At 43.9% G+C, this 14,939-nt stretch overlaps 1 protein-coding gene across 3 annotated transcripts in view; it reads right to left on the minus strand.

Moving 5' to 3' along the window:
* Nucleotides 1–13,971, minus strand: part of LOC114427650 (CD99 antigen-like protein 2) — a 36,938-nt gene extending 22,967 nt beyond the window's left edge. For all 3 annotated transcript variants that reach the window (XM_028395835.1, XM_028395826.1, XM_028395843.1), the window contains exons 1-3: nucleotides 13,758–13,971; nucleotides 12,048–12,080; nucleotides 11,913–11,966 (exon numbers count right to left, since the gene is read on the minus strand). In XM_028395835.1, coding sequence (XP_028251636.1) covers nucleotides 11,913–11,966; nucleotides 12,048–12,080; nucleotides 13,758–13,818 — 148 coding nt within the window. In that variant the 5' untranslated portion in view covers nucleotides 13,819–13,971. The remainder of the gene's footprint in view (nucleotides 1–11,912; nucleotides 11,967–12,047; nucleotides 12,081–13,757) is intronic.
* Between the last annotated feature and the right edge of the window lie 968 nt (nucleotides 13,972–14,939).

Consider the following 14,939-nt stretch of genomic DNA (forward strand, 5'->3'; position numbering starts at 1 on the left):
AGGGAATAGACGCATTCCAAAACTCTTACAAAAGTCTTACGGTGTGGTGGGGGCGTGGCCTCAAAGTTGACCATTCGCCATTACAAAGGAACTCCCTGTATTTTTTGCCCTAATGTGTAGCCCCGCTGGCCAGTTTGACACAGGTTCATGAAAATTAGCACACGTGTATCACCCCAAGACGCACAAAAAAGTCTCTTGGACCCCGCCTCCAAACCCAACAGGAAGTCCGCCATTTTGACTTTTGTGGCAATTGTTTGCCTATTTTTGACCCTGCTTCAAAACTTTTCACGCCTCACATACTTCATGCAATTGAGCTGAAATTCACTGTGTCTACTCAGGACACCATAGGGAATAGATGCATTCCAAAACTCTTTCAAAAGTATTACCGTGTGGTGGGGGAGTGGCCTCAAAGTTGACCGTTCGCCATTACAAAGGAACTCGCTGTGTTTTATGCAGTACTACCCATATACTTTATGCAATGTGGACAAAATCTTACAGTACTGCTATGGACCCGAGTCTGAACAGATATATATGCTAATAGGATGATACGGTCATAGCGCCACCTACTGGTAGCAGGAAAGTTTGGTTGTAAACATGTGTTCGTTGTATCTCTGTGGAAATAAGAGGAGAGCATAGGACAGGAGAGTATAGGAGACAAGAGCATAGGAGAGAAGACTGCGATGACCCCGCGGATCGCAAGGTGCGCGAGGGCCCGCAATGCTGCTTGCAGCTTTAATTAGGGCCCGAGCACCGAATGGTGCAAGAGCCCTATTGAAACCCTTAGGATTATTATTTTTTTTTTTTTTTAGGGCCCGAGCACCGAATGGTGCAAGAGCCCTATTGAAACCCTTAGGATTATTAGGGCCCGAGCACCGAATGGTGCAAGAGCCCTATTGAAACCCTTAGGATTATTATTTTTTTTTTTTTTTTTTTCCCCCTCCGAGATCGCATTTTTGGAGGCCTTAACATGCCCAAAAACTCATCAAACTTGGTAGAAAAATTCATTTGCCCGAAAAATTTTGAAATTTGCTGACTTTTGAAATGCACATATAAAAATGGCTCTATAGCGCCCCCAACGCGTAGCCCCTCTGGCCGGTTTGACACAGGATTATGAAAATTGGCACACATATGTATCACCTCAAGACGCACAAAAAAGTCTCTTGGACCCCCCCTCCAAACCCAACAGGAAGTCCGCCATTTGAAGGTTTGTGGCCATTTTTGGCGATGTGTGACCCTGCTGCCAAACTTTTCACGCCTCGCATACTTCAACGGATTGAGCTGAAATTCGCCGTGTCCACTCAGGACACCATAAGGAATAGACGCATTCCAAAACTCTTACAAAAGTCTGACGGTGTGGCTGGGGCGTGGCCTCAAAGTTTGACCATTTCTGAGGACACAGAAAGTCTCTATAACTTCTTCGTTTTCTGTCCGATCTGTACGAAATGTCACATGTATGATCAAAGTCTGACCCTAAACACATCTATACAACAATATTGAGGCTTTGACAGAGCGCCACCTACTGGCTACACAAAATGTTGTGTTTTCATAGGTTTTTCTGCCTGCCCCCCTGGCCTGTTTTGAGTAGGGTCATGAAAATTGGCACACATGTGTATCACCCCAAGATGCACAAAAAAGTCTCTTGGACCCCCCCTCCAAACCCAACAGGAAGTCCACGATTTTGAAATTTCTGTTAATTTTTGGCGATTTGTGACCCTCCTACAAAACTTTTCACGCCTCGCATACTTCATCCAAATGAGCTAAAACTCACTGTGTCCACTCAGGACACCATAGGGAATAGACGCATTCAAAAACTCTTACAAAAGTCTGACGGTGTGGCGGGGGCGTGGCCTCAAAGTTGACCATTCGCCATTACAAAGGAACTCACTGTATTTATTGCCCTAATGCGTAGCCCCGCTGGCCAGTTTGACACAGGATCATGAGAATTAGCACACATGTGTATCACCCCAAGACGCACAAAAAAGTCTCTTGGACCCCCCCTCCAAACCCAACAGGAAGTCCACCATTTTGACTTTTGTGGCCATTTTTTGCCTATTTGTGACCCTGCTTCAAAACTTTTCACGCCTCACATACTTCATGCAATTGAGCTGAAATTCACTGTGTCCACTCAGGACACCACAGGGAATAGACGCATTCCAAAACTCTTACAAAGGTCTTACGGTGTGGTGGGGGCGTGGCCTCAAAGTTGACCATTCGCCATTACAAAGGAACTCCCTGTATTTTTTGCCCTAATGTGTAGCCCCGCTGGCCTGTTTGACACAGGATCATGAGAATTAGCACACATGTGTATCACCCCAAGACGCATAAAAAAGTCTCTTGGACCCCCCCTCCAAACCCAACAGGAAGTCCACCATTTTGACTTTTGTGGCCATTTTTTGCCTATTTGTGACCCTGCTTCAAAACTTTTCACGCCTCACATACTTCATGCAATTGAGCTGAAATTCACTGTGTCCACTCAGGACACCACAGGGAATAGACGCATTCCAAAACTCTTACAAAGGTCTTACGGTGTGGTGGGGGCGTGGCCTCAAAGTTGACCATTCGCCATTACAAAGGAACTCCCTGTATTTTTTGCCCTAATGTGTAGCCCCGCTGGCCAGTTTGACATAGGTTCATGAAAATTAGCACACGTGTATCACCCCAAGACGCACAAAAAAGTCTCTTGGACTCCGCCTCCAAACCCAACAGGAAGTCCGCCATTTTGACTTTTGTGGCAATTGTTTGCCTATTTTTGACCCTGCTTCAAAACTTTTCACGCCTCACATACTTCATGCAATTGAGCTGAAATTCACTGTGTCTACTCAGGACACCATAGGGAATAGATGCATTCCAAAACTCTTTCAAAAGTATTACCGTGTGGCGGGGGAGTGGCCTCAAAGTTGACCGTTCGCCATTACAAAGGAACTCGCTGTGTTTTATGCAGTACTACCCATATACTTTATGCAATGTGGACAAAATCTTACAGTACTGCTATGGACCCGAGTCTGAACAGACATATATGCTAATAGGATGATACGGTCATAGTGCCACCTACTGGTAGCAAGAAAGTTTGGTTGTAAACATGTGTTCGTTGTATCTCTGTGGAAATAAGAGGAGAGCATAGGACAGGAGAGTATAGGAGACAAGAGCATAGGAGAGAAGACTGCGATGACCCCGCGGATCGCAAGGTGCGCGAGGGCCCGCAATGCTGCTTGCAGCTTTAATTAGGGCCCGAGCACCGAATGGTGCAAGAGCCCTATTGAAACCCTTAGGATTATTATTTTTTTTTTTTTTTTTTTTTTTTTTTTTTTTTTCCCCCTCCGAGATCGCATTTTTGGAGGCCTTAACATGCCCAAAAACTCACCAAACTTGGTAGAAAAATTCATTCGCCCGAAAAATTTTGAAATTTGCTGACTTTTGAAATGCACATATAAAAATGGCTCTATAGCGCCCCCAACGCGTAGCCCCTCTGGCCGGTTTGACACAGGATTATGAAAATTGGCACACATATGTATCACCTCAAGACGCACAAAAAAGTCTCTTGAACCCCCCCTCCAAACCCAACAGGAAGTCCGCCATTTGAAGGTTTGTGGCCATTTTTGGCGATGTGTGACCCTGCTGCCAAACTTTTCACGCCTCGCATACTTCAACGGATTGAGCTGAAATTCGCCGTGTCCACTCAGGACACCATAGGGAATAGACGCATTCCAAAACTCTTACAAAAGTCTGACGGTGTGGCCGGGGCGTGGCCTCAAAGTTTGACCATTTCTGAGGACACAGAAAGTCTCTATAACTTCTTCGTTTTCTGTCCGATCTGTACCAAATGTCACATGTATGATCAGAGTCTGACCCTAAACACATCTATACAACAATATTGAGGCTTTGACAGAGCGCCACCTACTGGCTACACAAAATGTTGTGTTTTCATAGGTTTTTCTGCCTGCCCCCCTGGCCTGTTTTGAGTAGGGGCATGAAAATTGGTACACATGTGTATCACCCCAAGATGCACAAAAAAGTCTCTTGGACCCCCCCTCCAAACCCAACAGGAAGTCCGCAATTTTGAAATTTCTGTTAATTTTTGGCGATTTGTGACCCTCCTACAAAACTTTTCATGCCTCGCATACTTCATCCAAATGAGCTAAAACTCACTGTGTCCACTCAGGACACCATAGGGAATAGACGCATTCAAAAACTCTTACAAAAGTCTGACGGTGTGGCGGGGGCGTGGCCTCAAAGTTGACCATTCGCCATTACAAAGGAACTCCCTGTATTTGTTGCCCTAACGCGTAGCCCCGCTGGCCAGTTTGACACAGGATCATGAAAATTGGCACACATGTGTATCACCCCAAGACGCACAAAAAAGTCTCTTGGACCCCCCCTCCAAACCCAACAGGAAGTCCGCCATTTTGACTTTTGTGGCCATTTTTTGCCTATTTGTGACCCTGCTTCAAAACTTTTCACGCCTCACATACTTCATGGAATTGAGCTGAAATTCACTGTGTCCACTCAGGACACCATAGGGAATAGACGCATTCCAAAACTCTTTCAAAAGTATTACCGTGTGGCAGGGGAGTGGCCTCAAAGTTGACCATTCGCCATTACAAAGGAACTCGCTGTGTTTTATGCAGTACTACCCATATACTTTATGCAATGTGGACAAAATCTTACAGTACTGCTATGGACCCGGGTCTGAACAGATATATATGCTAATAGGATGATTCGGTCATAGCGCCACCTACTGGTAGCAGGAAAGTTTGGTTGTAAACATGTGTTTGTTGTATATCTGTGGAAATGAGAGGAGGAGAGCATAGCACAGGACAGTATAGGAGACGAGAGCATAGGAGAGAAGACTGCGATGACCCCGTGGATCGCAAGGTGCGCGAGGGCCCGCAATGCTGCTTGCAGCTTTAATTATTTTTTTTTTTTTTCTTTCCCCCCCTTAGATCGCATTTTTGGGGGCCTTAACATGCCCAAAAACTCACCAAACTTGGTAGAAAAATTCATTCGCCCTAAAAATTTTGAAATTTGCTGACGTTTGAAACGCACATAGGAAAATGACTCTATAGCGCCCCCAACGCGTAGCCCCTCTGGCCGGTTTGACACAGGATTATGAAAATTGGCACACATATGTATCACCTCAAGACGCACAAAAAAGTCTCTTGGACCCCCCCTCCAAACCCAACAGGAAGTCCGCCATTTGAAGGTTTGTGGCCATTTTTGGCGCTGTGTGACCCTGCTGCCAAATTTTTCACGCCTCGCATACTTCATCGGATTGAGCTGAAATTCGCCGTGTCCACTCAGGACACCATAGGGAATAGACGCATTCCAAAACTCTTACAAAAGTCTGACGGTGTGGCTGGGGCGTGGCCTCAAAGTTTGACCATTTCTGAGGACACAGAAAGTCTCTATAACTTCTTCGTTTTCTGTCCGATCTGTACGAAATGTCACATGTATGATCAGAGTCTGACCCTAAACACATCTATACAACAATATTGAGGCTTTGACAGAGCGCCACCTACTGGCTACACAAAATGTTGTGTTTTCATAGGTTTTTCTGCCTGCCCCTGTGGCCTGTTTTGAGTAGGGTCACGAAAATTGGCACACATGTGTATCACCCCAAGATGCACAAAAAAGTCTCTTGGACCCCCCCTCCAAACCCAACAGGAAGTCCGCAATTTTGAAATTTCTGTTAATTTTTGGCGATTTGTGACCCTCCTACAAAACATTTCACGCCTCGCATACTTCATCCAAATGAGCTAAAACTCACTGTGTCCACTCAGGACACCATAGGGAATAGACGCATTCCAAAACTCTTACAAAAGTCTGACGGTGTGGCGGGGGCGTGGCCTCAAAGTTGACCATTCGCCATTACAAAGGAACTCACTGTATTTATTGCCCTAATGCGTAGCCCCGCTGGCCAGTTTGACACAGGATCATGAGAATTAGCACACATGTGTATCACCCCAAGACGCACAAAAAAGTCTCTTGGACCCCCCCTCCAAACCCAACAGGAAGTCCACCATTTTGATTTTTTTTTGTAATTTTTACCGTTTTCTGACCCTGCTATAAAACTTTTCATGCCTCACATACTTCATGCAATTGAGCTGAAATTCACTGTGTCCACTCAGGACACCATAGGGAATAGACGCATTCCAAAACTCTTTCAAAACTATTACCGTGTGGTGGGGGAGTGGCCTCAAAGTTGACCATTCGCCATTACAAAGGAACTCGTTGTGTTTTATGCAGTACTACCCATATACTTTATGCAATGTGGACAAAATCTTACAGTACTGCCATGGAGCCGAGTCTAAACAGATATATATGCTAATAGGATGATACGGTCATAGCGCCACCTACTGGTAGCAGGAAAGTTTGGTTGTAAACATGTGTTTGTTGTATATCTGTGGAAATGAGAGGAGGAGAGCATAGCACAGGAGAGTATAGGAGACGAGAGCATAGGAGAGAAGACTGAGATGACCCCGCGGATCGCAAGGTGCGCGAGGGCCCGCAATGCTGCTTGCAGCTTTAATTTTTTTTTTTTTTTTTTTTTTCCCCCTCCGAGATCGCATTTTTGGAGGCCTTAACATGCCGAAAAACTCACCAAACTTGGTAGAAAAATTCATTCGCCCGAAAAATTTTGAAATTTGCTGACTTTTGAAATGCACATATAAAAATGGCTCTATAGCGCCCCCAACGCGTAGCCCCTCTGGCCGGTTTGACACAGGATTATGAAAATTGGCACACATATGTATCACCTCAAGACGCACAAAAAAGTCTCTTGGACCCCCCCTCCAAACCCAACAGGAAGTCCGCCATTTGAAGGTTTGTGGCCATTTTTGGCGATGTGTGACCCTGCTGCCAAACTTTTCACGCCTCGCATACTTCAACAGATTGAGCTGAAATTCGCCGTGTCCACTCAGGACACCATAGGGAATAGACGCATTCCAAAACTCTTACAAAAGTCTGACGGTGTGGCCGGGGCGTGGCCTCAAAGTTTGACCATTTCTGAGGACACAGAAAGTCTCTATAACTTCTTTGTTTTCTGTCCGATCTGTACGAAATGTCACATGTATGATCAGAGTCTGACCCTAAACACATCTATACAACAATATTGAGGCTTTGACAGAGCGCCACCTACTGGCTACACAAAATGTTGTGTTTTCATAGGTTTTTCTGCCTGCCCCCCTGGCCTGTTATGAGTAGGGTCATGAAAATTGGTACACATGTGTATCACCCCAAGATGCACAAAAAAGTCTCTTGGACCCCCCCTCCAAATCCAACAGGAAGTCCGCAATTTTGAAATTTCTGTTAATTTTTGGCGATTTGTGACCCTCCTACAAAACTTTTCACGCCTCGCATACTTCATCCAAATGACCTAAAACTCACTGTGTCCACTCAGGACACCATAGGGAATAGACGCATTCCAAAACTCTTACAAAAGTCTGACGGTGTGGCGGGGGCGTGGCCTCAAAGTTGACCATTCGCCATTACAAAGGAACTCACTGTATTTATTGCCCTAACGCGTAGCCCCGCTGGCCAGTTTGACACAGGATCATGAGAATTAGCACACATGTGTATCACCCCAAGACGCACAAAAAAGTCTCTTGGACCCCCCCTCCAAACCCAACAGGAAGTCCACCATTTTGATTTTTTTTTGTAATTTTTACCGTTTTCTGACCCTGCTATAAAACTTTTCATGCCTCGCATACTTCATGCAATTGAGCTGAAATTCACTGTGTCCACTCGGGACACCATAGGGAATAGACGCATTCCAAAACTCTTTCAAAAGTATTACCGTGTGGTGGGGGAGTGGCCTCAAAGTTGACCGTTCGCCATTACAAAGGAACTCGCTGTGTTTTATGCAGTACTACCCATATACTTTATGCAACGTGGACAAAATCTTACAGTACTGCCATGGAGCCGAGTCTAAACAGATATATATGCTAATAGGATGATACGGTCATAGTGCCACCTACTGGTAGCAGGAAAGTTTGGTTGTAAACATGTGTTTGTTGTATATCTGTGGAAATGAGAGGAGGAGAGCATAGCACAGGAGAGTATAGGAGACAAGAGCATAAGAGAGAAGACTGCGATGACCCCGCGGATCGCAAGGTGCGCGAGGGCCCGCAATGCTGCTTGCAGCTTTAATTAGGGCCCGAGCACCGAATGGTGCAAGAGCCCTATTGAAACCCTTAGGATTATTATTTTTTTTTTTTTTTTTTTTTTTCTTTCCCCCCCTTAGATCGCATTTTTGGGGGCCTTAACATGCCCAAAAACTCACCAAACTTGGTAGAAAAATTCATTCGCCCGAAAAATTTTGAAATTTGCTGACGTTTGAAACGCACATAGGAAAATGACTCTATAGCGCCCCCAACGTGTAGCCCCTCTGGCCAGTTTGACACAGGATTATGAAAATTGGCACACATATGTATCCCCTCAAGACGCACAAAAAAGTCTCTTGGACCCCCCCTCCAAACCCAACAGGAAGTCCGCCATTTGAAGGTCTGTGGCCATTTTTGGCGATGTGTGACCCTGCTGCCAAACTTTTCACGCCTCGCATACGTCATCGGATTGAGCTGAAATTCGCCGTGTCCACTCAGGACACCATAGGGAATAGACGCATTCCAAAACTCTTACAAAAGTCTGACGGTGTGGCCGGGGCGTGGCCTCAAAGTTTGACCATTTCTGAGGACACAGAAAGTCTCTATAACTTCTTCGTTTTCTGTCCGATCTGTACGAAATGTCACATGTATGATCAGAGTCTGACCCTAAACACATCTATACAACAATATTGAGGCTTTGACAGAGCGCCACCTACTGGCTACACAAAATGTTGTGTTTTCATAGGTTTTTCTGCCTGCCCCCCTGGCCTGTTTTGAGTAGGGTCATGAAAATTGGTACACATGTGTATCACCCAAAGATGCACAAAAAAGTCTCTTGGACCCCCCCTCCAAACCCAACAGGAAGTCCGCAATTTTGAAATTTCTGTTAATTTTTGGCGATTTGTGACCCTCCTACAAAACTTTTCACGCCTCGCATACTTCATCCAAATGAGCTAAAACTCACTGTGTCCACTCAGGACACCATAGGGAATAGACGCATTCCAAAACTCTTACAAAAGTCTGACGGTGTGGCGGGGGTGTGGCCTCAAAGTTGACCATTCGCCATTACAAAGGAACTCACTGTATTTTTTGCCCTAACGTGTAGCCCCGCTGGCCAGTTTGACACAGGATCATGAAAATTTGCACACATGTGTATCACCCCAAGACGCACAAAAAAGTCTCTTGGACCCCCCCCTCCAAACCCAACAGGAAGTCCACCATTTTGATTTTTTTTTGTAATTTTTACCGTTTTCTGACCCTGCTATAAAACTTTTCATGCCTCACATACTTCATGCAATTGAGCTGAAATTCACTGTGTCCACTCAGGACACCATAGGGAATAGATGCATTCCAAAACTCTTTCAAAAGTATTACCGTGTGGTGGGGGAGTGGCCTCAAAGTTGACCATTCGCCATTACAAAGGAACTCGCTGTGTTTTATGCAGTACTACCCATATACTTTATGCAATGTGGACAACATCTTACAGTACTGCCATGGAGCCGAGTCTAAACAGATATATATGCTAATAGGATGATACGGTCATAGCGCCACCTACTGGTAGCAGGAAAGTTTGGTTGTAAACATGTGTTTGTTGTATATCTGTGGAAATGAGAGGAGGAGAGCATAGCACAGGAGAGTATAAGAGACGAGAGCATAGGAGAGAAGACTGCGATGACCCCGCGGATCGCAAGGTGCGCGAGGGCCCGCAATGCTGCTTGCAGCTTTAATTTTTTTTTCTTTTTTTTTTTTTTTTTCCCCTCCGAGATCGCATTTTTGGAGGCCTTAACATGCCCAAAAACACACCAAACTTGGTAGAAAAATTCATTCGCCCGAAAAATTTTGAAGTTTGCTGACTTTTGAAATGCACATATAAAAATGGCTCTATAGCGCCCCCAACGCGTAGCCCCTCTGGCCGGTTTGACACAGGATTATGAAAATTGGCACACATATGTATCACCTCAAGACGCACAAAAAAGTCTCTTGGACCCCCCCTCCAAACCTAACAGGAAGTCCGCCATTTGAAGGTTTGTGGCCATTTTTGGCAATGTGTGACCCTGCTGCCAAACTTTTCACGCCTCGCATACTTCATCGGATTGAGCTGAAATTCGCCGTGTCCACTCAGGACACCATAGGGAATAGACGCATTCCAAAACTCTTACAAAAGTCTGACGGTGTGGCCGGGGCGTGGCCTCAAAGTTTGACCATTTCTGAGGACACAGAAAGTCTCTATAACTTCTTCGTTTTCTGTCCGATCTGTACGAAATGTCACATGTATGATCAGAGTCTGACCTTAAACACATCTATACAACAATATTGAGGCTTTGACAGAGCGCCACCTACTGGCTACACAAAATGTTGTGTTTTCATAGGTTTTTCTGCCTGCCCCCCTGGCCTGTTTTGAGTAGGGTCATGAAAATTGGCACACATGTGTATCACCCCAAGATGCACAAAAAAGTCTCTTGGACCCCCCCTCCAAACCCAACAGGAAGTCCGCGATTTTGAAATTTCTGTTAATTTTTGGCGATTTGTGACCCTGCTACAAAACTTTTCACGCCTCGCATACTTCATCCAATCAAGCTGAAAATCACTGTGTCCACTCAGGACACCATAGGGAATAGACGCATTCCAAAACTCTTACAAAAGTCTTACGGTGTGGTGGGGGCGTGGCCTCAAAGTTGACCATTCGCCATTACAAAAGAACTCCCTGTATTTTTTGCCCTAACGCGTAGCCCCTCTGGCCAGTTTGACACAGGATCATGAAAATTGGCACACATGTGTATCACCCCAAGACGCACAAAAACGTCTCTTGGACCCCCCCTCCAAACCCAACAGGAAGTCCGCCATTTTGACTTTTGTGGCCATTTTTTGCCTATTTTTGACCCTGCTTCAAAACTTTTCACGCCTCACATACTTCATGCAATTGAGCTGAAATTCACTGTGTCCACTCAGGACACCACAGGGAATAGACGCATTCCAAAACTCTTACAAAAGTCTTACGGTGTGGTGGGGGCGTGGCCTCAAAGTTGACCATTCGCCATTACAAAGGAGCTCACTGTATTTATTGCCCTAATGCGTAGCCCCGCTGGCCAGTTTGACACAGGATCATGAGAATTAGCACACATGTGTATCACCCCAAGATGCACAAAAAAGTCTCTTGGACCTCCCCTCCAAACCCAACAGGAAGTCCGCCATTTTGACTTTTGTGGCCATTTTTTGCCTATTTGTGACCCTGCTTCAAAACTTTTCACGGCTCACATACTTCTTGCAATTGAGCTGAAATTCACTGTGTCCACTCAGGACACCATAGGGAATAGACGCATTCCAAAACTCTTTCAAAAGTATTACCGTGTGGCGGGGGAGCGGCCTCAAAGTTGACCATTCGCCATTACAAAGGAACTCGCTGTGTTTTATGCAGTACTACCCATATACTTTATGCAATGTGGACAAAATCTTACAGTACTGCTATAGCCCCGAGTCTGAACAGATATATATGCTAATAGGATGATACGGTCATAGCGCCACCTACTGGTAGCAGGAAAGTTTGGTTGTAAACATTTGTTTGTTGTATATCTGTGGAAATGAGAGGAGGAGAGCATAGCACAGGAGAGTATAGGAGACGAGAGCATAGGAGAGAAGACTGCGATGACCCCCGCGGATCGCAAGGTGTGCGAGGGCCCGCAATGCTGCTTGCAGCTTTAATTCTATATTTTATTTTGTCCCTTTGTGGACTTGCCAGAGTATCACATGATCGGATGACATGAGGCAATATGTTCATATGTACTGTGCAGCATCATATAGGAAAGTCATACAAACCGTCAGATTTGGGCGGGGCCTTCTTTGGGTCTTTGGGTTTGGGAGGTGTGGGTGCTATAGCAACAAAAAGATATAATAAGTGTTATATCACTTTTATGTGGTTTAAAGCGTCCAACCACAGAGAAAGTCACTCACCTAGGTCATTGAGGGCATCTCCCAAGTCGAATTCTGTTCACAGAGGACAACACAATCATTAGTAAGTCATAGAAATATTTGCTGGTTGCCATGGCAGCACTGATACACTCTTATGAGTCTGCTCTATTATTTATTTATTTATAGAACTGCTCATTGTATTTTCCCAGCTACTGATGGCTGAAAAAATATTATTAAATTTAGAAATAACAAAAACATTTTTTATTTTAATTTTTACAAATATTTTAAAAAATATTATTTATTTATTTATTTATAGAACTGCTCATTGTATTTTCCCTTAGTTACTGATGGCTGAAAAAAATTGTTAAATTTAGAAATAATTATGAATTTTTAATTCTATTAATTTTTAATTATAATTTTTAATAAATGTTATTAAAAATACATATTTTTCATCGAAGGCATCTCCCAAGTCGTATTCTGTTTGCAGAAGACAACACCATCCGCAGTATTATGTGCTAACAGGAAGTCATAGAAATATTTGCTGGTTGCCATGGCAGCACTGATACACTCTTATGAGTCTCCACTGTATCATGCCCACAGATTAGTCAGAACCACATTTTTGCTCTAAGTGCCGTTTCAGGCATGGTAGAAGGTAAATCTGTGATAAATATCTAGTCCACTTCTAGCAAACAGCGTGCCATCTGCTTGGCAGCACGTGTCAGTGGTTTAGCCATCCTTATACAGGAAGTGTGCGCGGAACGAAGCAGACCGCAGAAAACTGTGCTCAGCATGTAACTCAACTGCTTCATTCGCTGACTGTGGTGGTAGTTTTTGACATCTGGCTCACATACACAGTGGGAAAAAATATTCATAACAGCTGGAAAAAGTGAAGTTGTTCCCAAAACACCACTGACTGAAGAAGCTAAAGCAAAAAAAAGTAGTCCCTGTAGTCTTCAGTTCATGCCGCATCAGCATTGAGGACAAAATGTTCACTTCCTGCATCTTATATCATTAAATCATATTTGGATTCTGTTCTATAGAAGTGTCGGCCATCTTGATATATTGATATATCAATGATAAGCCGATACCCATAAAATCATATATCCGTCGGCCGCTAATCATTTATATATAATGTATATAGGATGCTGGCTAGCTGCCTTGCTAATTTTTTGGTACTGTAGCTACTACAAGCAGCTCACTTAATCCTTATTATGTTTAATAACCATAATAATAATATATATATTAGGCCGATACCGGTGAAATCAAATATCCTTCTGTCGCTAATTATTTATATATAATCTTTATAGGATGCTGGCAGCTACCTTGCTAACTTTCTGGTACTGTTGCTACTACAAGCAGCTTACTTAACAAAAATAATAATAATAATATAGGCCTATACTGATATATCAGTCTTGCTCTGATAAAACATAGCTTGCTAGCCACTTTGCTAACTTTTTAACCCTGCACCTAACCTACTAAAAGCTTCCTGTAATCACATTACTGCTGCTAATATTAGTGCCAGCATCATTGTTAGCACGTAGCTAATGTATATATTTAAATTTCGACAAAAGTATCGTCCATGATATCGATGAAGCGATATATCTGTCAGGCTCAGATACATAACATATAATAGAAGTGAATGTAATGTCTGGTGTTTTGCATGATGAAAATTCTCCAGCACTCTTCTTCATCTGCCCCTCCTCCACATCAGCTCCCTGAATAAGGTCTAATAATGTTTTTAAATGTGCTTACCTTGTGTTAAAGTTCCAGTAACGAGGAAAAAAAGTAAAGAAATCCTTAGGTGAAACTTCATGTTGGCTGTAAAGTTCCCCTCTCCCCTTTACTTCTTCACTTCTTCAGTAGTTCTGAGGCTGCTGTAGCTTTGTGCTGCTCTCTCATAGACCTCTGTAGTTTGTGGTGTGCACAGACAAACCTCCACTGGTGTCCTCTTGCATGTTGTTATGACTCAGACTTGCCTTTCTGGGTGTGGCAGCCCCTGAGGGGAGGAGGGGGGGGGGGGGCGTTCCAGCCTGGCTGGTAGCTGTTAAAGTATTTCAAAATGAACCCTTTACATGCCGAATGATGGAATTGAAACTTTTTTGCACATGCAAACTAAACAACAAATGTAGCGCAGTGTAATTCGGCTCGCTTTACAAATGAAACCCTTGTGTGTGTGTGTGTTTATGGCATTCAGATGTGTGTGTGTCACAGAAACACAACAGTGGAAGGTGGGACCGGTCATTGAATGCAACATTTTTGCGGTCTTTCTGATAGAAATGTGTAGCCGAAATGACCGAAATATGTGACTTTTAAGCATGTTTCATGTGGTGTGAACTCAAATTGTGTGTGTGTTGTTGTTTAGAGTGAAGGTATGCGTGAAAAACAAGCACAATATTTCAATTTGGTTTGAGATTTGGTTGAGTGCTCTCATTTTGAGAAGTAAACAGAAGAAAAAAGACATGTAAGTGATTAAAAACAAGGAGAAGAAGAGAGGTGTGTCTGGTTCTGGGTTTACCACACTGTTGGCCCAACATGAACCATGAAGTGATACTAGTGTGCCATCGAGTGGTGGATGATGATAAGGTCAGAAAAAAATCTATATTGAGTTATTACATTAATACATTAATAATACATTACATTGATCGTATCCATGGTAACCAATGCTGCTTGCAGCTTTAATTAGGGCCCGAGCACCGAATGGTGCAAGAGCCCTATTGAAACCCTTAGGATCATTATTAGGGCCCGAGCACCGAATGGTGCAAGAGCCCTATTGAAACCCTTATGATTATTATTTTTCATTAGGGCCCGAGCACCGAATGGTGCAAGAGCCCTATTGAAACCCTTAGGATTATTAGGGCCCGAGCACCAAATGGTGCAAGAGCCCTATTGAAACCCTTAGGATTATTATTTTTTTTTTTTTTTTCCCCCTCCGAG

This window comes from Parambassis ranga, chromosome 2, assembly GCF_900634625.1.
Source record: "Parambassis ranga chromosome 2, fParRan2.1, whole genome shotgun sequence".
In the NCBI taxonomy this organism is placed as follows: Eukaryota; Metazoa; Chordata; class Actinopteri; family Ambassidae; genus Parambassis; species Parambassis ranga.